The sequence below is a fragment of the Nannobrachium achirus genome (genome assembly GCF_963921795.1).
Source record: "Nannobrachium achirus genome assembly, chromosome: 5".
Lineage (NCBI taxonomy): Eukaryota > Metazoa > Chordata > Actinopteri > Myctophiformes > Myctophidae > Nannobrachium > Nannobrachium achirus.
Window position 1 is genome coordinate 20,008,988 of NC_137814.1, and position 22,924 is coordinate 20,031,911.

General features: G+C 46.5%; 2 protein-coding genes across 2 annotated transcripts; both read right to left on the reverse strand.

Moving 5' to 3' along the window:
- Positions 1 to 304: 304 nt before the first annotated feature.
- On the reverse strand, positions 305 to 15,134 carry LOC308285603 (leukocyte cell-derived chemotaxin 1-like; the record flags this gene model as incomplete). The annotated part of the gene is made up of 7 exons (XM_080726398.1): positions 305 to 535; positions 4,835 to 4,941; positions 7,192 to 7,345; positions 10,793 to 10,906; positions 12,987 to 13,127; positions 14,078 to 14,218; positions 15,063 to 15,134. The coding sequence occupies 7 exons, from the start codon at positions 15,132 to 15,134 to the stop codon at positions 305 to 307; spliced, it is 960 nt and encodes a 319-aa protein (XP_080582524.1).
- Positions 15,135 to 18,375: 3,241 nt separating this feature from the next.
- Positions 18,376 to 22,458, reverse strand: LOC308285590 (protocadherin-8-like; the record flags this gene model as incomplete). Its single annotated transcript, XM_080726379.1, has 3 exons — positions 18,376 to 18,794; positions 19,313 to 19,538; positions 20,008 to 22,458. The coding sequence occupies 3 exons, from the start codon at positions 22,456 to 22,458 to the stop codon at positions 18,376 to 18,378; spliced, it is 3,096 nt and encodes a 1,031-aa protein (XP_080582505.1).
- Between the last annotated feature and the right edge of the window lie 466 nt (positions 22,459 to 22,924).

Genomic DNA, 22,924 nt, shown 5'->3' on the forward strand with positions numbered 1-22,924 from the left:
AAAACCGTGAACATTTGTGCAAGTCTTTCAATATTTTCAACCCGATTCTATAACCGTCTTCTAAATAGGGTTTTTGAAAAAAACGCATGCTTGCACTCGCCGCGCTGTGAGCTGGTACATCTGCTATTCTTCAACAGCTAAAGTATAAAAATAATCCAGGTCTTAAATGGGTTTTAAACTCCCTTTATTTACCCCCTCCCCAGAACTCCACACCCCTCCCTCCCTTCCTCCCTCCCTCCCTCCCACAACCTCCCCAGAGGAGAGGAGAGAGGTGCCGTTTTGGCCTTTTTTTTTCTTCTTTTTTTTACAGAATGCCCAGGATGCGTCCCACCCACCAGCGGCAGGGCATGATGACGCGGCAGGCCACGCGGCAGCCCTGGTAGTGGTAGGGCCAGGGGTGGTAGCCTCCCAGGGGCTCGCAGATCCTCTGGCACTGCGTGTAGCTGCGGCGGCACTCGGAGCAGCAGATGCCCATGTGGTCCAGCATGGGGTCCCAGGTCATGGTGTTCTCCGCGTCCTCGCCCTCCAGACCTCTCTGGTGGGGTGGGTGGGGGGAGGGGGAGGGGAGAGTTTGAAAGACAGCGGTTAGTAGTGGTCGTCATTGGGTTTATTTCACAACGCCTCGCAACGCGAGGCGTTGTGAGCATGTAGATCTGCTATTTTCATAATGGAACCATGTTATACAAAATGTAATGCCTCAACTCTTCTAGCATGGGGTCAAAAGTCATGGTGCCCTCCGAGTTCTCGCCCCCCAGACCTCTCTGGTAGCGTATGTGGGGGGAGTTCGAAAGACAGCGGTTAGTGGTCGTTGGGTTTATTTTTTCCCACATTGGGTCCCTGGAACTAAATATTTTGAGATGGGGGGTCGGTGGGCCAAATACATATCATTTTGGGGGACCTTCACAGGAAAAGGATCGAGCACCACTGACATAGAAACATGTTTTTTTTTTTTTTTTTTTTTTTTTTTCAAAAAACCTTAGAAGGATTTGAAATATTCAAATTGTATACACAAATATACAAATTGTCACGATTTTTCAAAAATAGCAGATCTACAAGCTCGTAGCTGCGGCACTCGGTGCCGCGCTGTGAGCTTGTAGATCTGCTGTTTTTCAATAGTTAAAGCACAGAATGAGGCGTAATAATGTGTTCCCAGTCCCCCCCCCCCCCCCCTTATATGAAGAACATTCATGGGGGGCCCCCAGTGGATCCTTATACCCAGAATTTCTGCATGCATCAAAATGTTCAGTGTCCTGCCAGTGGTAAACCACGCTGATGTTTGAAAGACAGCGGTTAGTAGTGGTCGTTGGGTTAATTTATTTTTTTCTTCCCCACATGGTGTACAGTACACTGCATCATAAGCTCAGCGTTCCGTCGTTCCCGGGGACGCGCGATGCGTTGGAGGTTTAAGCGGCGGAGACGGCTCATCTCAGACCAATTAAAAATACATTTCCGACAGGCGTGGGGATTTGGAGGAGGGGATGTTGTCAGATGTGGGGTTTTTTGTTGTCAAAAAAAAAAAAATCCGACGTGTACGCACACTGTGCTCTAACACCCCATACCCCCCCTCCCCCCTTTCTGTAGCTGTCAAAGAGCGTGTTGTGTTGTGTGTGTGTGTGGGGGGGGGGGGGGTTGCGGAACACACCATTCTCTCAGGGGTAGGGAGAGAGAGAGAGAGAGAGAGAGAGAGAGAGAGGGGGGATTAGGGAACTGGGCCCCAGCATAAGGGATGAGAGAGGAAGGGGAGGTGTGCATGTACGTATGGGCAGGGGTGTCGCACCAAATTCTGGGCCCTGGGTACAAGGATCCACTCACATTTTGTGCTTTAACTGTTGAAAAACAGCAGATATACAAGCTCACAGCGCGGCTGCGAGCTTGTAGATCTGCTATTTTTGAAAAATCGTGAACATATTTGTACAAGTCTTTGAATATTTCAAATCCTTCTAAGGTTTTTTGAAAAACCTATGTTTCTATGACCGTGGTGCTCAAACTTTTTCATGTGAAGGACTCCCAAAATGATATGTATTTAGCCACACGGACCCCCATCTCAAAATATTTAGTTACAGGGACCCCCCAGAAGCAAATTTTGAGTTACAAATAGTCGCTTAAAAAATACATATAGAGGGGCACGGTGGTGCGGTGGTTAGCACTTCGCCTCACAGCTCGAAGGTCCTGGGTTCGATTCCCGCCGGGGGAAGCTGTGGGTGCTGGGGGCGTGTTCCTCCACCCGCGTCATCAGCACCCACACCCTAGGTGGGGTTGGCGATAGGGCCTTTCTGTGGTGAGTTTGCATGTTCTCCCCGTGTCTCCTTGGGCATAGGCCCTCACACAAAAACATGCAGTAGTCCTGGTTTCTATACTACCTCCCCCTAGCCAGCCAGGTGCTCCCCAATGTCCCCTGGCGCGGCAGGGGGAGAGCGGAAACCAGGACTACAGGTTAGGTAGTCACCGGGTGAGAAAAATGGGTTACAAAAACCGTGGGATAAAAAACATTAAAAAAAAAATACATATAGACCTATTCAAAGCTTTGCACACATTTTAACAACTTCGAAAAATAGCAAATCTACAAGCTCGCAGCCGAGCTTGTATATCTGCTATTTTTCAATAGCTAGTATAAAATAAGGAATGAATAATGAAGACCCCTCCACATTGGGCCCTAGTAGTAACTCAGTCCCACTCCCCCCCCCCCCCCCCCCCCCCCCCTCTTGTGACGCCCCTGCATATGGGAGTCTGTGCGTGTGCGTGCGTGTGCATCAGCGCTTGACGCGGGTAGAGAGAAGGGGGGGCCTTGAGCAGAATTATTCACATGTCCTCAATGGCTGAAAAGAGAGCTTTAGACGGGACTATTCTGAAAGGCTTCGTCAAACAGACAGCAGCGCACACACACACACACACACACACACACACACACACACACACACCCACTTTGTCACACACAGTCATACAACAGCAATAACAAAAAAAAAGCGCCACACCCCACGAGCGCTCAGATTCGCTGTGACAGGCCGAGGGCCTCCGCCGTGACCCTGACATCTGTTGCCTCTCACACAGCTGTGAGAAAGGGCTGGCCAGCCGTAGCCTCCTCAGGTAGCGCTCCCATAGCACAGGACAGCTGTGTGAATATACTATGCTAGGTGGCCGTGGGCATGCAGTATAACACCATAGAACTGCAGCGTATGGCCAGGTTGTCTATGCCAGTGTTTCTCAAATGGGGGTACGACGTGTACCCCTAGGGGTACGCAGAGGTACTACAGGGGGTACTTGAGAGAACGTGGAAAATGGAAACATTTATTTTACTGTTATGTTTAATGATAAAAACATTGACAAATGTATGTGAACGTGCTGCTCTGTATACGTAGCTTTAAACCAAATTAAGTACGTTTAATTTTAAGTAATTTTACTGTTACTGAATAGAAAACAGGCTACTTACTTTCATTTTCAACATAAAAACTGGACTTTTTATGTCAGTATTTTCTAGTCAAAATGTTGTCGATTAAAGCAGTGTTTCTCAAACTATCAAATTTCAAGGTCTCCCCTTAACTCTGACAGTGTACAAATGGAACCAAATTAACCCGTTAGGGTTCATTTGGCTCCATTTGTTCACTGTTAGAGTTACAGACTTGTATGGGTCAAGACCCCCTAAAGGAGCCCACACCGTCCATGGAATCCACTTTAAGAACCACTGGATTAAAGGGGGTACTTGGATTCAACAATAAAGAAAAGGGGGAACTGAAGCCCAAAAAGTTTGAGAACCACTGGTCTATGCCATTGTTTCTCAAACTTTTACATTTCAAGGTCTCCCCTTAACTCTGACGGGTCCATTTGGTTCCATTTGTACACTGTCAGAGTTACAGACATGTATGGGTCCATTCAGACCTAAAGGAACCCACAGAGTCCCTGGAATCCACTTTGAGAAATACTGGTCTATGCAAATGCTTGTACCATTGTGTGTGTGTTCGCACGCGTGCATGCATGCATGCACGCATGCGCGTGAGTCAGTTTGTATATACACTATATTTGTGAGGGCAAACTGCAGCTAAAAGTATAGTAGAATTTGAAACGTAGACAGTAAACAAATGACCCGGTCCTCATAAGATACATGGTTGTTTTATAGTTAAAAGATTTATTTTTAAATTTAAAAGATTTTAAGACATTTAGATGTCAGGGGTAGGGGTTGTGTTTGGAGTTATGGCCTATGTCTTATGATGCGCATGCATAAAGTGAAATCTAGTGGCAAATTGAATGACAAAATGAGTGGCAAAGTGAGTTTAACGTCATTTAACATCGTTTAATGCAATCAGATAGGACTTTTCTGCTTGGATTAATGGGCCGTCAAGGCCAGAAAGTCGTTTTCTTTTTTTTTTTGCCACTCTGGGCTGGGTGCTGGATTAAAAACTCAACGTGAAAAAACTATAAAATCCGCACACCAGAATGCTGCTCCCATCGTAGGTTAGTATTCACTAGTAACGTTTCGAGCCGGGAGGCTCTTCCTCAGACCTTACCAAGGTCACAATGTGTCATAAAACGTTGATGTCATCAACGATATCGTCACTGTCGGGCAGAAACCTTGTATCTCCAAGTTTCAAATGTGTACATTTTTTCGCTAAGTAAAGCCCTGCTTCGTCAAACAAGGCTGTCGCACAAAAGTAGTGAAAACAGCAGATCTACAAGCACACAACACCTCGCAGTGCGAGGCATTGTGTGCTTGTAGATCGGCATGTTTTCACTAGGTTAGTTCATTTTTTTAATGATAAAAACGAACGGTTTTGGACATACAAGGTTTTCACCCGACAACGACGATATACTGTAGTATTACAAACGTGTGTGTGTGACTCACCTGATAGGGGTTCTCCGGGTTGAACTCCGCCTCCACGTCTTCCTCTTCCTCGGCGGCAGGCGCCTGGCGGCGAAGACGAGGAGCAGCCCTCCTCTTCCTCTGTCCTCCTGCACAGTGGTGGAAACAGTAATCACATATTTTACTTAGGTAAAAAGAATTACTTGAGTATAAGTACAAAAGTATTGGCATCAAAATATACTTAAAGCTATACTATGTAACTTTTCCAATAAAACTAATCTTAACTCATTTCCCGCGATCCCTGTCGAAAACCGTTGATTTCCCACTGTACCACGCTGCGATGCCCGTCGTTCCCGGAAATGTAATTAGCTTTAATCATTATGAAACAATTAAAAGTATGATCGCTGTATATAGCCGTTTCGGAGTCTTAGGCCTGCCTCCTAACTGTATCCTGCCGTATTTCCGGTTCTGACCGGATCTAGGTTTCCGGCCCAATCGTAGCTTCCGTCCCATATGTTTACATTGTAAACAGAGGAAGGAGCAGCACGTCATTTCATCGTCTTTTTTCACACATTTTTTTTTATTTGATAGTGTTTGATTCTTGTGCCCGCCTGGCATATGATCCGCGCACATATCGTCTGCTATGTGCGCGAACGTGTCCACGTGTTACCATAGCGCACAACTGGCCGTTTCCAATGTTTTCTTATGTAACACGGGCAGATACAGCAGGGGTAACAGCCTGGCAACGGATTTGTCTATTCCAATGGATTTTTTTTTTTATTCGAAAGCTGTCATCTTGTCGACCGGTCTACTACATGAGTCGCACACAGATCATGCACTATGCGTGCACGTGCCCACGTTAAAAGGTAAGGACAATTTGGCAGCTGCTTACTACAACTATGTTTAAAATGGCAGCAAAATTGTTAAGTGGCTAATGTATGTTTTGTAATCATAATCCAAAGTAACTAGTGAAAGTAAGTTTTCAAATGATTGTAGTAAAAGTACAATAGGCCTATTTGCCTCTGAGATGTAGAGGAGTAGAAGTAAAAGTACTGAGATTTGGAAATAAGTAAAAAAAAATACCTCAAAATTTAACAGTACAGTACTTTAGTTACAAGTACAAGTGCTTAGTTACTTTCCACCTCTGCTCATGGGAACAGCGCTGCTTTTGAGGACGGCCGCGGTCGTTTCCGGGAATTTTGGAGGCGTTTGGATGAATGACTACAGTTGTGTTTTGAGGATGTAGTTTTTCTCAGAATAGTCAATGTTATGCATGGTTTCACGGTCAGAACTGAACTATTAACCACGACCTGAGGCCGATTCTACGAATGCCTTCTTAATCAGTCGTTTTTCAACATTTTTCAAAAATGTTCAAAAATAGAAGATGTGCATCTGCTATTTTTGAATAGCCAACCAAAAAATCTAAACTGACACAGATGCTTCCCCGGTTTTAATGGATTAAAGCATGTATTTAGTTGACCGGAATCCCCCAGAACTCTATATTCATTAAGCCCTCTACTATTTTATCTCTCTAGTCTCTACACTAAATAAATGCTCTTTTCCAAAAATAGATCTACACAATGTGTTGTGAGCTTGTACATCCACTGGTTTTGTCAAATGTTTGCCCCAGACTGAGAACGGTTCATATGGTTATTGGCTAAAATACACAACACTGCAACTTAGGGCTGTTCTACAAATGCATACATTGCTCTTCGACGTCCTCCTGATTTAAGAACAGCCTCTTCAGAAGGCTTTTTTTCCCCTTCTTCTTTTGCTTCTATAATCATGACGTAATGCCTCTAATGAGACCGGCTTGTCAGTCTCATTAGAGTTGATTCTACCGAAAGACCATATGTTTTCATTCCGCTAATAATCTGGATGATGGTGTCTGTTTGCAGGGGTGTCACACCAATCCTGGGCCCTGGGTACCAGGATTCACTGCGGGCCCCCCATGAACGTTCTTCACAGGGGGAGGGGGTTTAACCCATTTAGACTGGGAACGCATTATTACGCATCATTTTGTGCTTTAACTATTGACTATAGGTTTTGGGAAAAACCTATGTTTCTATGTCAGTGGAGCTCCAACCTTTTCATGTGAAGGACCCCCAAAATGATATGTATTTGGCCACGGACCCCCATCTCAAAATATTTAGTTCCATGGGGACTCCCCCAGAAGCAACATTTGAGTTACAAATGTTCGCTTGAAAAATACATGTATTCAATGATTTGCACACATTTTCACAACTTTTCAAAAATAGCAGATATACAAGCTCGCATCTGTGAGCTTGTATATCTGCTATTTTTCAATAGCTTAAGTATAAAATAATTAAGGCCCCCTCCACCTTGGGCCCTAGCAACTCCCCCCCCCCCCTTGTGACGCCCCTGGTCTGTTTGCATACCATTAGGGTAGGTGGGGCGGAGCCAGTAAATTGGCAGCTCTCCACACAGATCCTTGATCTTGTTGCTGAGGAAAGCAGAGTCAGAGAGCGGAGTGTCAGATGCCACCCAGATCAGAGAATCCTCTTCAAACTTGGCTGGCATCACTTCATCCTCCTGCAGACAGACAGCGGGGGGAAAAGAACACATGCTGACAACTTGTATGTTTAAAAAGTACAGATAATCCCCCCGCCAACAAACATGGTTAGTAATCGTCGTTGTCGGATGGAAACCTCGTATCTCCATGTTTCAAATTTGTATGTTCTTTCGCAAAGTGAAGCCCTGCTTCATCATACAAGGCCGTCGCACAAAAGTAGTAAAAACAGCAGATCTACAAGCACACAACGCATTGTTAAATGAAAAATGCAAAACGAACGGTTTTGGACAAACAAGGTTTTCACCCGACAACGACATAATGTTAATTGCAACCGTAGGTTGCAGTTTAGTATGTGAACGGTCAGTCACAGCTTGTCCGTATCGCCTGACACTGTGGTTCCCCCGACACATCACTGTGACATCACAGGTGACATCACTGAGTGTCAGGGGAACCACTCTAACAGAAACGGTTTGCCGCTCTGACATCACACTCTGACTTCACTGTGATGTCTGGGGAACCATACTAACAGAATCCCTTTTATGCCCATACATGGAGATCCCTGATGTCAAGGGATCAATATTAAGCCCATATCCAACAGGACTTCATATGGGAATGCCGATATATGGAGGCCACATCTGCCGCATACCACACTAACAGAATCCATACAGTATATGGCCAAGACAGCCCATATCTGTGTGGCTGGTTCTACAGACAGGGATCTCCATGTATGGGCATAAAAGGGATTGTATGTATGATGTCTGATGTCATTAACCTCGCCCACCAGGCTTTCTGAGGGAAAGCCTGGTGATCGTTAACAACGGGCGGTTTGATCCGGTCTAGGCGGAAACGACAAGCCGAAGAAGCGGCGTCGCTTTGTTTTGGCTCCCTCCGTTTGTTTCCCCAATCCCTATTAAAATGCTGGGGTAGCCTAGTGTAGTCTTGCCAGTAGCTACGAGTTGGAATAAAAGATGCATATCCCAAACATTTTCAAAAGCAAAACTACGCCGCATCAAGGAGTTTATTAGGTAGGCCCTAAAAGTATGTCCTTGAGCGCAGGGGAATTATTTTGGGTTAAAACTGAATCCGGTTTGATAGTTCCGGCAAATTGTAGTCCTTTGAGTACTACAACATGACGTAAAGTGATTTCCTCTCCCGTCCGGATCAAACCTCGAAAAGTGAAGTGATCCCAGACTAGATGTCATAGACGTCATAGGACTTTCACATAACGAATAACTGAGTAAGCATGTTTGGGCTCTCACAGCATATCTCCATATCATATACAGTACGTGGCCGAACCTATATTATATATAGACTCCTGTTGTTGAACAAACGCTCTATAGCAATTATTATCATAATATAGAGCTATTTAACAATTATTTTAACAAAGAAATATCAATTACAGCACCTTTAAGCAAACGTCTACCAAGTCACAGCGCATTAAAGTCAGATGGACTGGAGATGGAAGAGATGGCCTCAATTGCCCCCGTTTTTTCAGGGAGGGGGGAAATCATCAAATAAACTAATGAGATTTCCCAAAGAGGGACTCCGTAAACACGCTAATGCATATTAGTGTGCGTCTGTGTATCTCCAGTATACAGTATATAGAAAGTTGATATATATAAATATCCACACAGCCCGCAGGTTAAGATGGGAATACTGGAGGAATGGCTTTTTGCCTGGGAGGTGCTTGTTCTGGAGGTTGGCGCTACGCTACCCTCACAGATGTTTGGGGAGTTTTTATCCACCAGCCTCCCTTCGGTTCAAATGATTTGCTCCAGGGACAAATAACAGCAAGCGTCCTTCTCCTCTGCAGGACCGATAAGAGTTTATCAGAACCGCTCCCTCTGGAAGAGAGAGAGTGTGCGTGCGTGTGTGTGTGTGTGTGTGTGTGCGTGCGTGCGTGTGTGCGTGCGTGTGTGTGTGTGTGTGTGCATGCGTGCGTGCGCGTGTGTGTGTCAGTGGTGTAAAGTAACTGAGTACATTTACTTAAGTACTCTACTTAAGTACAATCGTGAGGTATTTTTACTTTACTTGAGTATTTCCAGTTTTCAGTACTTTTACTTCTACTCCACTACATCTCGGATCCAAATATTGTACTTTTACTCCACTACATTTATTTGAAAACTTTAGTTACTAGTTAGTTTGCAGATATAGATGATTATGTTATAAAACATACATTGATCCACTTTAGCCCTATTTTATACCTTGGCTATTTGAAAATAGTCGATCTACAAGCTCACAGAGCTTGTAGATCTGCTATTTTCAAACATTTTCACTTTTACTTTTGGTACTTTGAGTATGTTTTGAAATCAATACTTTTGTCTTTTACTAAAGTAAATGTTTAATTCCGGACTTTTACTTGTAATAGAGTATTTCTATATTACAGTATTGATACTTTTACTTGAGTGTGTGTGTGTGTGTGTGTGTGTGTGTGTGTGTGTGTGCGTGTGCGTGTGCGTGTGCGTGTGCGTGTGTATGAGTGTATATCTATCTGCTTGTGTGTATGTGTACATTTATCTGTGCTTGTGCATGTTGGTGCGCGTATCTGAACCACATTTGCCATCTCATTCTAAATGATAGCAGATGACCAGCCTGAAGCGACTATTATAAATCTCTCCATCCACACACACACACACACACACACACACACACACACACACACACAGATGTGAAATAAATGATCGTTTATGAGTCAGAGTGAGGCAATAAGAGCAGCCCTGCATGATAACTAATTGTGTGCGTGCGTGTTTATGTGTGACTCGCCCGAGAACAAATCACGTGCGCTGTGGATTTATGTGCTTGCGAGGCATATGCGGACGTAAATGATTTTAATTGTGAGACGACGGTCTGAGTTCAACAGTCACAGACTGTGAGTGCTGTGTGCGTATGTCATTGTGCGCGCGCGTGTGCGTGTTCTGTGAATTAACGAGCACAGTGGAAGGGTTCTGCAGTGATAACATCTCCATAATACACACGTCTGTGCTGTGTGCTTTTAATCTGGAACCCCAGACCACAGAACAGTACTGAAGCTAGGAGAGACAGGCAGACAGACAGATAAGGAGTAGGGATGGGACGATAAGCGATATTATCGTTTATCGTGATAATCATATCATGGAGATTTAATTTATTGTGATATCGTCCTCCGTCATGCACTGGGATCAATTCACCTTTTATTTGCCGAGCTGCATATCCGGTACTACTTGAACCCTCTATAATAAAAGGTACTTATAACATACATACTTGATAGTCTTTTTTTTCACTCTCTACCAAATATCTTAAAAATAGCAGAAAATAGCAGATCTATCGGCTATTTTTTGGAAAGTTTTTCACCCCAGGATAATGGATGTTGGGGATATTTTGATTACCGTGATAATATCGTAAAACGCGATTTATTGGGTCACAATAATCGTGATATGACATTTTCATATCGTCCCATCCCTAATAAGGAGACAGACAGACAATCCTACCAGGTCCAGGGTCAGGGAATCCTTGTTGAGAGCCTCTACGTCGGGCAGACGGGCTTTGATCTGAGTCTTGATGTAGCACTTCTCTCCCCCAGCGAAGCGGATGCCTGTGATTCCCTGAGGACGCCAGGACAGAATGATGGGTGATTAAAGAGAGAGCAGGTGGGGAAACATAACCGGGATTTGGTCATTTTGATTTATTAAGTCGGGCCTATTGAGTATATGACATCTCTGTCATCTTGCAATGGGCCTGGTGTACAAGATACACTACACCTCCAAGATACCCGTGTACCTGACAAACTACTTCCTAAAGGTCAAGGATGTCCACGATCACAACACCAGAAGCAGCTCCACTAATCATGTTCAACCTAGATTTAACACTGTAAAAGGCTCTAATTCGTTCTCCAGCTATACCGCCAACATGTGGAACGCCCTTCCGCAAGCCTTTAAGGAGTGCAAATCCCTAGCCTCCTTCGAAATTGGTATGAAAAGTCACCTTCAGGCGGCTGCTACTCGAGGCTTGTAAATAGACTAAGCCCCCATGTTTCCATCCCCCCTTTTTCTGCTTTTGTAATTGATGATATCCTATGTAAAGTACTATGTTCTATCCATCTGTCTTTCAATGTTATATGAGATACATAAAGTGGTTCCTGTGTAAATAAGCCGTAAAGCTTACTAGGATCTCCTTTTAGTTGACCTTGTACCAGTGATTTACGCTGTCATGAAACTGTACTTTTTTCCATTGCAAACTGCAAATAAACTCTTCAATCAATCAATCAATCAATCATATCATATCATATCTCGCCCAACAAACCAATGGAGCACTGGTTCCCAAACAGTGAGTCGGGACCCATTTGTGGGTCACAGACCAATTTGTATCGATCTTGAGTAAAGATCCCATTTTCTTTTCCTACAAAAACTTCCCACTAAAACTATGCCTAAACCTAACCCTAACCTCAGTAAAACTATGCCTAAACCTAACCCTATTCCTAACCCTAACCTCAGTAAAACTATGCCTAAACCTAACCCTAACCTCAGTAAAACTATGCCTAAACCTAATCCTAACCCTAACCTCAGTCAATGTCTCATTTCTCTTTTGGGTCACAGGCTAAAAAGTTTGGGAACCGCTGCAATTTATTTTAAACTGTATGTGTGTGTGTGTGTGTGTGTGTGTGTGTGTGTGTGTGTGTGTGTGTGTGTGTGTGTTTGGGGGGGGGGGGTCATTTGAAAAGAGAACATTATTCTTGACCCCAAATGTTTAGATAGCATGTTGTTTAGACAGATGCTGCTATGCTAGGTGTGATGTTTACTTGGTATCCTAGTTTCTTTGTGGCGCTGCATTGTTCTCTTTGCACTCTGCTGCTCACACTATGTGACTGTTTACATTGTTGTTTGTTGATGACTGGGGGTTCATGCTTGCTTTACCCTGCTTACTCTAATTTCGCACTTAAGTCGCTCTGCATAAGACTGTATGCTAAATTGTAAATTGTATTCAGTTCTCCTGCAGACTTTATCATTGTATTTTGTTGGGTGGATTTGTTTTTCGCTTGTGTTTTTGAGCCTAAAGGCTTTATGCTCATGTCACCATGACTCAGCCATAACAATATACTATACAGAGATCTCCATATATGGGCATATCAGTCGGATTGGCGGTGTAATGTAGGTGTGAGGGCGAATACCAGAACAGTCGCCGGAAAGAAACTCGCCTGGGCTGATGGTTTATGCCTTTTGATTGATTGATTGAGGTATTTATTAGAAGTTTTGGATAGGAAAAGGTACAGTTTCATGACAGTACAGTTCACTGATCAATGTCAACTAAAAGAAAACTCGGGTAAGGCAAGGCTTATTTGTTATTCTCCATTGAGATCCTTAATATCCTTATATACCTCTGTAAACTATGCCTAAACGGTTAAACCTAACCTTATTCCTAACCTTGACCTCAGTAAAACGGTGCCAAAACCTAACCTTATTCCTAATCTTAACCTCAGAAAGATATGCGTAATCCTAAAGTTATTTCTAACCTTATTCTCAGTAAAACGACTCTACTGGTTCCCGTGAGGGCCACCTAGCAACCCGAACTCTAGATGTGAGGGCCACTTTAGCGGCCCGAACCTCTAGTCCCCCAAAATAGCAGATTTCCGGCCAGCAACGCACAATGAAGTGGGCTATGTACGTTATACGGTTTCAATGGACTTACGATCTGGAAGTCATGCACCTCTTCTGCCTCGTCGATTCCGGCGCCGGTGCGGAACCTCTCCACGTTGTTGGCCGTGTCGATCTCCATGGAGCCCTCCTCCACTTTACCATTGATGCTCATGCTGTAGTGGACATTGTACACCTGAAACAAACATGCACGCACACACACACACACACACACACACACACACACAAACACACACACACACACACACACACACACACACACACACACACACATGCACACATAGTTACCGTAGATGTTAGATTGGCATGTCAGGTATGAGTTCCCTGAACCTAATAACCCACCCCCAATACACACACACACTCACTCACTCACTCACTCACTCACTCACACTCTCTCTCTCTCTCTCTCTCTCTCTCTCTCTCTCTCTCTCTCTTCTCTCTCTCTCTCTCTCTCTCCTCTCTCTCTCTCTCTGTGCAGTCACTCAGTCATGTCCTGTCACCTCCTCTCATGTCCTGCACAATAGAATGTCTGTCTTCTGGGTATGTATTTTTTCTTCCCTTTCTGTTCAAATAACTCCCTATCTTTCTTTCTTTCTTTCTTTCTTTCTTTCTCGTTCTCTCTTCCTCTGACACGCACACATGCACATGCACACTTATTAGAGAGACCAAGAAACTTGTCTTGTCTGCATGTTGAACAGAACGAATGCGAACACAACATTTGCCTTCTTTGGTGAGGTTAAAGAACGCTTTTGTGAACAACAAAAGAATACATATTTTTTACGTGATAAAATATATACCAAAATGCAGGGAATCTTCCTCCTTTAATTTCACGTACACCTCTCGCCCCTGGAGCATCAGCTGGACCAGAAAGAATTCATGAACCACACACACAAGGCTTCCATTCATATGTCTGGCCCCCAGACTGGATAACCTGGCCTTCTTACGTGGAACTGTGGTGTTTCATTTACAGTTGTACTATTTGCCTAAGCGCTGCCACAGAAATATGGTTAAATAATCCATGGCCTGTCCCCAACTCACCCAACTGCTCTCCACATCTCAAAGCACAATCCAAATAAACGTGAGTTCATTAAATAGGCTAAATAAATAAACAAAACATACACTTACGTGTTTCTCGTTGTTGTTCCAGAAGTAGAAGGCCCCGATGGCCCCGAACAGCAGAAGGATAGCACCGGCGATAAGCACTGCGATCCCGGCCTTCAGCAGGCGTCCTGTGGCGGCGGGTTTGACGGCCACCGCGGTATACGCCTATATACGGTCAACGACAAGCATTCAGTTCTTTAGAAGGGGGGGGAAATAGGCCTATCTGAGTGTTGCCATAGTGCCAATTGGTTCCAAAAATAGTTGCATTTATAGCATCAGCAGTGGTGGAAAAAGTACTCAAATATTTTTACTTAAGTAAAAGTATCAATACTGCAATGTAGAAATACTCTGTTACAACTAAGTAAAATTCCAGAATTCAAAATGTACTTGAGTAAAAGTACAAAAGTATTGGCATCAAAATATGCTTTAGTACCAAAAGTAAAAGTACAAAAAGTTTGAAAATAGCATTGCGACGCGTTGTGAGCTTGTAGATGTGCCATTTTCAAATAGCCAAGGTATAAAATAGGGCTACAATAGTAATGTATGTTTTATAAGATTATAATTTATATCTGCAAAGTAACTAGTAACGTTTTCAAACAATTATAGTGGAGTAAAAGTACAATATTTGGACTAGGCCTCCCTATAGAAGTAAAGGTATTGGAAATTGGAAATACTCAACTCAAGTAAAGTACAAATACCTCAAAATTATACTCAAGTACAGTACTTAAGTAAACCTACTTAGTTACTTTACACCACTGTAAAATAGTTGCATTTAGCCTATAGATTGCCTGAAGAAAAACACTTTTAAAGTCGTTATAACAAGGTTGTTATAAAGGCAGCTTACAGGGCCTCAGTCGTTATAACAACTTTCTCCAGCGAGGGGTCCTGATTGAACAGATCAGACGGACCCAATATTGTAGGCCTATATTTTTCCCGGCACTGGCGTGGCTCTCTCCATATGGACCCCGGCTTTGCACCCTCTCCTCCCCGCCTGTCACACAGCACTTACCGGCGGCATGAACTGCTGCATGTCCTCGGGCCCCGCTGAGGCGATGGGTACTTTCTCCGTGCTCCCGGCCATGGCTCCAACTAGAAGTAAAACACACTGGACACCTGAGTACACGACGGGACCACCACTAACTCACCCCCCCCCCACTCCACCCAGTCTCACCCAGTGTGTCTCTCTCTCTCTCTCTCTCTCTCTCTCTCTCTCTCTCTCTCTCTCTCTCTCTCTCTCTCTCTCTCTCTCTCTCTCTCTCTCTCCCCCCCCTGTTTTTCCTCAACCAAACAGACCCGCTCATTCACAGAAGTCGTGTTTTATTACTGGCTTGGGGAAGTGACCATGGGAGAAGTTATGCGGTTCTGTTTTCCACCTGCCTGCAACTATCCTTGCCCTCGCCATGCAGGGCGCATGTGGTGGTGGATAGTAAAGTACATTTACTTAAGTAGGTCTACTGCAAGGGTCTTCAAAAGAAAATCTATTTTCGGCAAAGATGTTTGGTGTAGAGGGGAGAAGTAGACCTATATTGACAGACAGTTCAAGTGGATATCTGAAAACACAAATGGAAATGAATCCAAAATACACTGATGATTGTGCTATTAAATGAAAAGATATGGAATCTATTACAAGGTCATGGGGGTCCCTGCTTCATCTCTCTCTCAGTTAAGGGGTCCTTGGCCTGAAAACGTTGAAAACCCTTGGTCTGTAGGCCCTACTTAAGTTTAGAGGCCTACTTTTACTTTACTGGAGTACCATTTCTTTTTTACTCTAGTACATTTTGAAATCCGGACTTTAACTTGTAAGTTGTAACACATAGTATTTCCACATTGTAGTGTTGATAGCCTACTTTTACTTTTTTGAGTACTTTTTCCACCGCTGCCAGGGCAGGTGGTGCTTAGCACTTTACTTGCGTGACACACTGGTGGTTGGAACAATGGTGCAAATGACCCAGCATCGCAGATTAGAGAGAGATGGCGATAATATGAGGGCTACCAGATAGCAAAACAGCTCAAGGGGTCCATGGGAAATCTGAAGCGAGTTAACCTTTCGCTCTGTGAATAATGGTCGATTATGTGGTGATTACGGCAATATATTTTCTTGATGTATGCTTATCGCCCGTGTATTCATTAGAGGGGGAATAAGAAAAGGTCAGGAATTCATTAGCCTACCCCGAGGAATGGATGGGGACTGGTCACTGGGCAGGCTGCAAAACACATAAATGCTCCACGGATGGCGGACACTCTCCTCAAATCACCTTGGACAGTTCCCTCTGCGAGTAGCCTAGCCTGGACAGTGGCGTCAGCTCAGCGATTTGCTAAGGTATGGCAACATGACTGGTGTCTTCGCGCTCGTGCAAGACACCAGTCACGTTGCCATACCTTAGCAACAGGCACGATGAATTCATTTTAAGAAGTACATTTTTATTGTTTTCTCCCTGGCATTCAGCTGCCATACCCGATTGACGCCTCTGCTATCCCTCTCCCCCTCTACTCTGTGTCTGTTTCACACTCACTGTTTCTCTGTAACTCTCTCTCTCTCTCTCTCTCTCTCTCTCTCTCTCTCTCTCTCTCTCTCTCTCTATCTCACACACACACACACACACACACACACACACTACACACCATCTCTCACACTTTCTCTGTGCAAACTGTGCTGCTGGAGGAGGTTAAAGGTGACCCTGGAGGAATGTGCCATGTTTTCTCCAGCTCAGAGGCAACACGGAGGTTCCACAGTGTGCAGTGGACTGAGAAGTTAAATAACCTTCCTCCTCTGCCCTCCCAGCTCCCTCCCCACCGCACCGCAACCCATTCACTCCCTCCACGCGTCCACAGACTCCGGAGCTGCTTTTGTGTGATTAAAATTGTATTGGATCCATGTTCGTGAAGGTCAGAGAATGATAATGAGGAATTCCGCAAGGCTGCTCGGCACGTATTTGGCACAAAAGAAAAATCACTTTCTCATAGTGTGGTGCAGGAGAGGGGGGGAGAAAAACAGTGTTCTCTGACTCTGGCGAGGAGAAATAAAACACGTTATCATTGAGGAATTTGTCAAGCCTTGGCTTACAATCCCTTTTGTGCCCTTTTAGTGTTTTCAGGGGAGACATTACACTCCGGTTCTCCATAAATTCCGAGATAAATCACTATAGGCCATTTTAAAAAACCTCAATAAGGCTATATACCACACACACCCCAAGCATCGAATGAGAAAGAAATAGCTAAAACGAGGGTGAGGTATTGGTCTCTCTGCCGTGGGGCAACAAAGTATGTGTATCTGCCAAGACTGCCATATACTAGCCTAACTTAGCATCTGGTCAGACACAATAAATCCAATTCACAAGAGGAACTGACCTTCTCATGGCACCTGCAAGGGCAGGAGCCCACCGCCGCGGCAACAGCGACACCTGTTGGCCCTTAACGATGACTGACGTCAGGAGCATCTCTCTAGCTTATAGTAGCCTACGTTAAAGGAATTCAAAAGAGGCAACGTTTTCGGAACAGCAGTTTTCAAGTTTATTTTTCTCTCAGAATATCGTGATCATAAGAAATCTATACAATTGCCATTATTGCATTCAAATTATGATTTCATACATTGTTATCAACTTGATACATCCTGGTTCTCCGGCCTCAAACTCAATAGTTCTGTGGGCCATTTTAAATAGTAAGCATGCTTAAAAGTCAATATTTACAATTCATATTTACATATCTTCACTTTTTAATTATTACTTTTATAAAAAATAAATTCTCTGTATGTACAAAAAGAAATTTCCATAAGATACACTTTATGTCCAACAAATTCCCCCAAAGTGACTGAATGGACTCCCAAATGTTGATTTTATACATTAAAACATTTAAAATCCCAAATACACGTGTATAATAAAATCGTGTATATTACTGTACACATTCTTCATGGCAACAAATATTTCTTTTTTTTTCTTCTTTTTTTTTACACATGATTCTCATTGTCAATGATTCATAAATTATATATTTCTTTGTTTTAAACACAGTGTACAGTTCAAGTTCAAGTGTGTGTTTGTGGACATGTGTGCATATGCGTTGTGTGTGTGTGTGTGTGTGTGTGTGTGTGTGTGCAGTGCCAGTGGCATCAGTTCAGCAAAAGCTAAGGTAAAGCAACATGACTGGTGTCTTATGCAAGACACCAGTCATGTTGCCATACCTTAGCAACAGGCGTGATGAATTTATTTTAAGAAGTACATTTTATCGTTTTCCCCCTGTAGCCAATTGGTATGGCAGCTGCCATACCTCATTGGCATACCCAATTGACGCCTCTGTTTGCGTGTGCGCGCGAGTGTGTGTGAGTTATATCAGACGTCGTTGGCGGGACAGCGCGACGGGGAGGGCGTGTAAACGGGTATGGAGACGTCGCTGATGACCTCCTGGTGACACTGGAGCCGCGGCGGCCGGGGCGGCGTGACCAGGACGTAGTCGTACCCCGTGTGCAGCACCTTCTCGTAGACGCTCTGCAGACCCACCGTCTTGGGCAGGTGGGCCTGGTAGAAGCCGGCGTCCCCCCGGCGGTGGGGGTCCCGCGGCAGGGAGGCCGTCTTGGACATGCCGACGCCAAAGGAGGACGGGACCACCACCCCGGCGGTCGTCGGGGCGGGAGAGACGCCGCCCGCCGGCGACGGCGAGGGCGCCGCGTTGGCGCGATGCACCGCCGTGGGGCTCCAGCAGCGGTCCGAGTGGCCCAGGACCTTGCACTCACTGGTGCACGCCCACAGACCTGCAGAGATGCACAAGAGATGAGACCATGGTTTAGAGCACTGGTTCCCATAAGCACTAAAATGTCTTCTAAATCAGTGGTTCTCAAACTTTTTCACGTCAAGGACCCCCAAAAGTACATGTATCTGGCCGCGGGCCCCCATCTCAAAATATGGTGTCCCAGGGACCCCCCCAGAAGCAAATATTTGAGTTACAAATGTTCAAAAATAGCAGATGTACAAGCTCGCAGCGTGGCACTCGGTCTGTTGAACTAAATAGACTTGTGGATTCTATATGGATCTATAACTCTGAGGGTGTACAAATGGAACCAAATGAACCCAATATGGTTCCATTTGGACACTCTTAAAGTTAAATGAACACTGAGGATTTTACAGATTGATAACACATTGTATCAAATGGGGGTCCGTGGCCTAATTCATAACAAACTGGGGATCCTTGAAATGAGACCAACACACGCAGATCTCCCTTTGACACTCCTCCATCATCAAGCTTATCAATATTCAATATCTTTGCCCTTACCGTTTTGACCCATGGGCGGAACGAGGCCCCCGTCTTTCTTCAGGCCCGTATCCGGTCCGCTGACGTCACTGTCACTGTCGTTGAAGTCACTGTCACCCTTGCCACTGTCTTTGCCGCTGAACACCGGGTCCCTGGCAGAGATGGTGGTGTAGGAGTTGCCCTTCCAGATGGTGATGGGTCTCACCGCCTCCTTGCTGTTCCCATAGCCGGGCAGGGTGGAGTAGCCCTGGAGACAAGACAGAGAAAGAGCCTACATCAATGAATATCATTCTTCACTCCCTTCATATTCTATGGCAGTGTTTCTCAAATGGGGATACGTGTACCCCTAGGGGTACGTGGGGGTACTGCAGGAGATACAGGAGAAAATGTATGGGTAATGACAACATTGACAGTCTTTGTGTGAACATTATCATCTGTACATAATCTGTACATTGCTTTCTTGACAACGGTTTACTGTAAAGAAAGCAATGTTTATTTGCCATTATGCTGTTTTATTTTGAACATATTGGCATTGGATCTGATCTTTTGATGTGAAATGTATAAGCAAAATGCTGTAGTCAGCGGAAGGGGGTACTTGGCTTCAGAAATCAGTGGGGTACTGAGGACCACTGGTCTATGGCTTTGAACCAATCTCATTAAGTCAAATTGTCTTTTGTGCAGAACAATTATATTTCAAAAGAAATCTGAATTCTCACCTCGTGCTTATTCCCGCGGGGCTTGCTGTCCGAGTCGTACACACAGGGGACCTCGCTGCCGTCCTCTGAGGCAGAGCACATGTCACTGCTCCCCGGGTGAGCTGAGGTGAAGCCCCCGGGCTGGCTGGCGTAGGAGTGCTCCTCGAAGCCCTCCCCTCCCGCCGTCCCGTGGAGAGGCAGCAGCGGGTTGTCGATGTGCGTCCGACTCCGTTCCAACGTGTCCTTCTCCCCGTACGAGTCGCTGTCCTCTCCGCTCTTGTCTCGCTTGCGCCGGTTGCAGGTGGTGGCGATGAGGATGATGGCGAGCAGCAGGAGGGTGCAGCTCCCCGCCAGCACGACGATAATGACCACGGACAGGTCCCACTGCGCGTGCACGCTGTCGTCCCCCACGCCGCTCGTGCGGTACACGGTCCTGTCGCTCGGCGGGGCGCCCGCCACCAGGAGGAAGTGGAGCGTGGCGGTGGAGGTGAGCGCGGGCCGCCCGCTGTCGCTCACCGTCACCATGACGCTCAGGGTCTCGTCCACGTCGCGGTGGCTCAGCGGCTGGTTGAGGTACACCTCCCCCGTGGCCTTGTTGACGGAGAACGCGGCCGCCTCCCCTGCGGCGGCCAGGCTGTAGGACAGCTCCGAGTTGGCGCCCTCGTCCGCGTCGCGCGCCTCCACCTGCGTGACCACGTAGCCCGTGGGCGCGTCGCGGGGCAGCGGCACCTCCGCGGAGCCGTTGTGGAGCGCGGGCTGCGTGATGACCGGCGCGTTGTCGTTCTGGTCCACGATCCGCACGTAGACGCTGGCGCTGCCGGAGAGCGGCGGGGAGCCGCCGTCGCTGGCCGTGATGCGCAGCTCCATGTGCTTCATCAACTCGTAGTTAAAGCTCCGGAGCGCGTAGAGCGAGCCGCTGGCCGGGTCCAGAGACACGAACGTGGATATGGGAGAGCCCATGAAGTAGGTGTCCGCCAGCTTGTAGCTGACCTTGCCGTTCTGCCCCAGGTCCAGGTCTCTCGCCACCACGGTGGTGATGTACGCGCCGGGAGCGTTGTTCTCCACCACGGACACGTCGTACACGGGCTTGCTGAACACGGGCGCGTTGTCGTTCTCGTCCGTCAAGCGGATGGTGTACTGCGTGATGGTTCTGAACGGCGGCGAGCCCAGATCCTCCGCCACCACCGTCAGATTGTACTCGGGGATCTTCTCCCGGTCCAAGGGGCTGGTGCTGACTATCATAAAGCTGTCCTCGTAGGCTTGCTGCAGCCTGAAGTGGTCGTGTCCGTACAGAGTGCAGTGCACCTGGCCGTTGGCGCCGCTGTCGCTGTCCGAGGTGCTGACGAGCGCAACGAAGCTCTCCCGGGCCGCCGCCTCGGTGATGTAGGCGATCCCCGCCGTGATGGACGTCATGGGGGTGATGGAGATCTCCGGAGCGTTGTCGTTGACGTCCTGCACCTGCACCACGATCTTGCAGACCGCCGGGCTCGGGTTCTGGCCCAGGTCGGTCGCCTGCACGTCGAACTCGTACGTGTTCTTGCTCTCGAAGTCGATCGGGCTCTCGAGGGTGAGGCGTCCCGTCTTGCGGTCCACTCTGAAAAGTTGCCTTATCTCGGAGGGCACCTGGTGGCCGAAGCCGTACACCACCTCGCCGTTCAGCCCCTCGTCCGGGTCCTCCGCGTTCAGGTCCAGCAGCAGCGAGCCCACCGGCGCGTCCTCGGGCAGGTCCACGGAGAAACTGTTCCTGTCGAACACGGGGCTGTTGTCGTTGTAGTCTTTCACCTTGACGTTGATGCGCGTCGTTCCGCTGCGGGACGGGCTGCCGCCGTCCATAGCAACCAGCTCCAGTGAGTAAGAACTCTGCGTCTCTCGGTCGAGTTCCTTCATGAGGACCAGCTCCGCATATTTAACCCCGTCGGCTCTGCTGAGCACGTCGATGGAAAAGTGACTGTTGACGGAGATCTGGTAGCTCTGGATATAGTTCGCGCCCACGTCCTCATCCAGGGCGAAGTCCAGCGGGATCCTCGTGCCCACCGCCGTGTTCTCAGAGATCTCCAAACTCGACTCCTTTCGGGGGAACTCGGGGGAGTTGTCGTTGATGTCCTTGACCTCCACCTCGACGTGGATGAGTTTGAACTGCTCCTTGGAGAAGCTGACCACGTCGAACGCGATGATGCAGTGCAGGATGTGCTTGCAGATTCTCTCCCTGTCTATCCTCTCCCCGATGGCCAGCTGCCCGTCGCTCTCCCTCAGACGGATGAAGGATGAGTTGAACTGTTTCATCATCCTGAAGCTGGTCTTGGAGCCCGGGAAGGGAGAGGAGGAAATGTCCTTGGCCAAGTTTCCGATTACAGTCCCCGGCGCGTCCTCTTCAAATGTCTGAAATTTCACCGTTTTCCCCCGCGTGAGAGCCGTCAGGGCAGCCAGAAAGATGCACACAAGCACCAGACCGTTCCACCCTCTTCCTCCCATCCTTGACACTTTTGACAGAGAAATTAGAATAACAAATTCACTCAACTGTCCCACGTTCAACCAAACTAAGTTGAAAAAAAAGAAGCGTTCCCAATAATGTCTCCTTTTCTTTTCGATTCTCCACCACCGCTTTTTTCTTCTTCCTTAAAGCCTATATATATTATAATGCCATATAGGTTTGTCAATGCGCACGCTGTGTATGCGCTCTCCTCGAGGTGTGCTCTCTCAGCGCGAAAGGGCTGCAGTGACGGGAGGGTTTATACGGCGCAGCATGCAAATGAGCTGCTGTGTGACCAATCCGCGCTTTGAACGGGAAATGGGGGACTTCTGAAAGACCTCTAAGCCTGTTTAGAGATTCCTGGACTGTACGGGAGAACTTGGCACCGAAATGTGGGCTAAACGCGGGGCTTGATTTAATACAGCAATAGTTTCCGTTGCTTGTTTATGTTCCCGGGGCTGTTAAATG